The sequence below is a fragment of the Arachis ipaensis genome, chromosome B02, assembly GCF_000816755.2.
Source record: "Arachis ipaensis cultivar K30076 chromosome B02, Araip1.1, whole genome shotgun sequence".
In the NCBI taxonomy this organism is placed as follows: Eukaryota; Viridiplantae; Streptophyta; class Magnoliopsida; order Fabales; family Fabaceae; genus Arachis; species Arachis ipaensis.
Window position 1 is genome coordinate 56,298,174 of NC_029786.2, and position 1,738 is coordinate 56,299,911.

Below are 1,738 nucleotides of genomic sequence, written 5' to 3' on the forward strand. Positions count from 1 at the left end.
ATCTTAAAAGAATATTTTTAACATTTTTGTTGGAGTAGTTTTTTTTTCTTCTTTTTCATAACATTACCTGGCACAGTACTGCAGAGTGCTATAAGAGTTTGAGCTTTTGCAATTCTATAAACCTCATGGATTGCATTCATCTCCTGTGCAGGTGGGATCCATCCAATAGCACTAAAAATATCCTTCTGGAAAAGATTCTGGCTATAAAATGCAATATCTAGAAGGAACCAAGTGGTCGTTGTTCCAACCAAATGGAGACCATGGCGCTTGGCGAACTCAGTGCTAAACAAGCCGAACCGGTTGTTCTCAGCATTTGCTAGTTTCTGCACCTTCTCCTCCTCAGATTCAAGCTCAACATTCAACACCTTAGACATGTCCGCGGCGGCTTTCGTAGCATTTTTCGCAACAAGCGCCGTGTAACGAGCAGTTTCCGGCATCTTCATACGCCAGTAGTATGTTAGCGCGGCCGGAACTGCACCAAACATCAAAATAATCCGCCAAACATAGTCAAATACAGGTAGCACCAAAGACGCTTCGCGATTTTCTTCATAGCTAGGAACCTTGTATTTGTGATCAAATGAAGTGGAAACGATTAGGGCAACAATTCCACCCGCCAAGATTCCGAATCCTTGCATAGCGAAAACAGCGGCTATGAAGGCCCCTCTTGTCTTCTTGTTAGCATATTCGGACATGATTGTGGCGGAGAGAGGATAATCGCCGCCAATACCGAAACCAAGCCAGAATCTGAAGAAACAAAGTGTTGCCATGACACCGTTTGGACTGCTTCCGAAGGAAAGGCCGGACGCAATCGAACAAACCACCATGAGCATGAGTGTCAGGCCATAGACCTTTTTCCTTCCCAGTTTGTCACCCAACCAACCGAAGAATAGTTGGCCGGCTAGCGTGCCGCAGAGCGCGACGCCGGTCACCGCAGATTGGATGTTTGGAGGGAGTGCTCCTGGCTTGTCTTTGGTTATGTCTGTGTAATATATTCTTCCAAGAAGCTTTGTGACGAGGGAAATGCAGAAGAGGTCATAGGCATCAGTGAAGAATCCCATTCCAGCTATAACAATTGCAGTGAAGTGGTACCATTGTGTTTTTGCCGCATCCAGTGCGTTAAGCACTCCTAATTCTCCTGCCATCTTTGGATCTTAATTATACCTGTTTTGCACCATTCATTCATTTTCACAATGTTTTCTATAGATATATAATAACCACTTTGACAGCATGTGGTTCACATAAAAAAATACAGTGAAAGAATATGTGATGGATAAAAATACACATCACAGTCTAAAGATTATTTTTGCATCACAGTCTAAAGATTATTTTTGATAAATAAAAATATAAATTAAAAATTCATAAATATCAAATAATTTAGTTTGATATTTATGAACCTTTGCACTCCAACAACATTCTTGTTTCCAGATTTTACTGTTTTGTTATCAAAAAAGGTATAAAAAACTATGACTTTTGACAAAAGTCATTGTTTACCTAGCAAAGTTCTTATTATTCTAATTAACAGTCAAGAAAGAAATATTTTATTTTTTAACTGTTCTCACTGATTCTAAAGATGGAACAATAAATTGTGTAAGGCAAAAAAAAATCTAGGTGGAGAATTATAGGAAAAAAGATTCCTACTAAATTTTACATTTTTACCATCATATTTCCAGCTGACATATATGTAATTCATTACTTTTTATTACTTCAGCGTAAAATGTAATTCATGGTCAATAGCTTC

The 1,738-nt window shown here is 38.8% G+C and overlaps 1 protein-coding gene across 1 annotated transcript in view; it reads right to left on the reverse strand.

The window, feature by feature from the left end:
* LOC107628338 (probable inorganic phosphate transporter 1-3) overlaps nt 1-1,142 on the reverse strand; it is a 2,189-nt gene extending 1,047 nt beyond the window's left edge. Inside the window, exon 1 of the mRNA XM_021115834.1 lies at nt 68-1,142. Coding sequence (XP_020971493.1) covers nt 68-1,142 — 1,075 coding nt within the window. The remainder of the gene's footprint in view (nt 1-67) is intronic.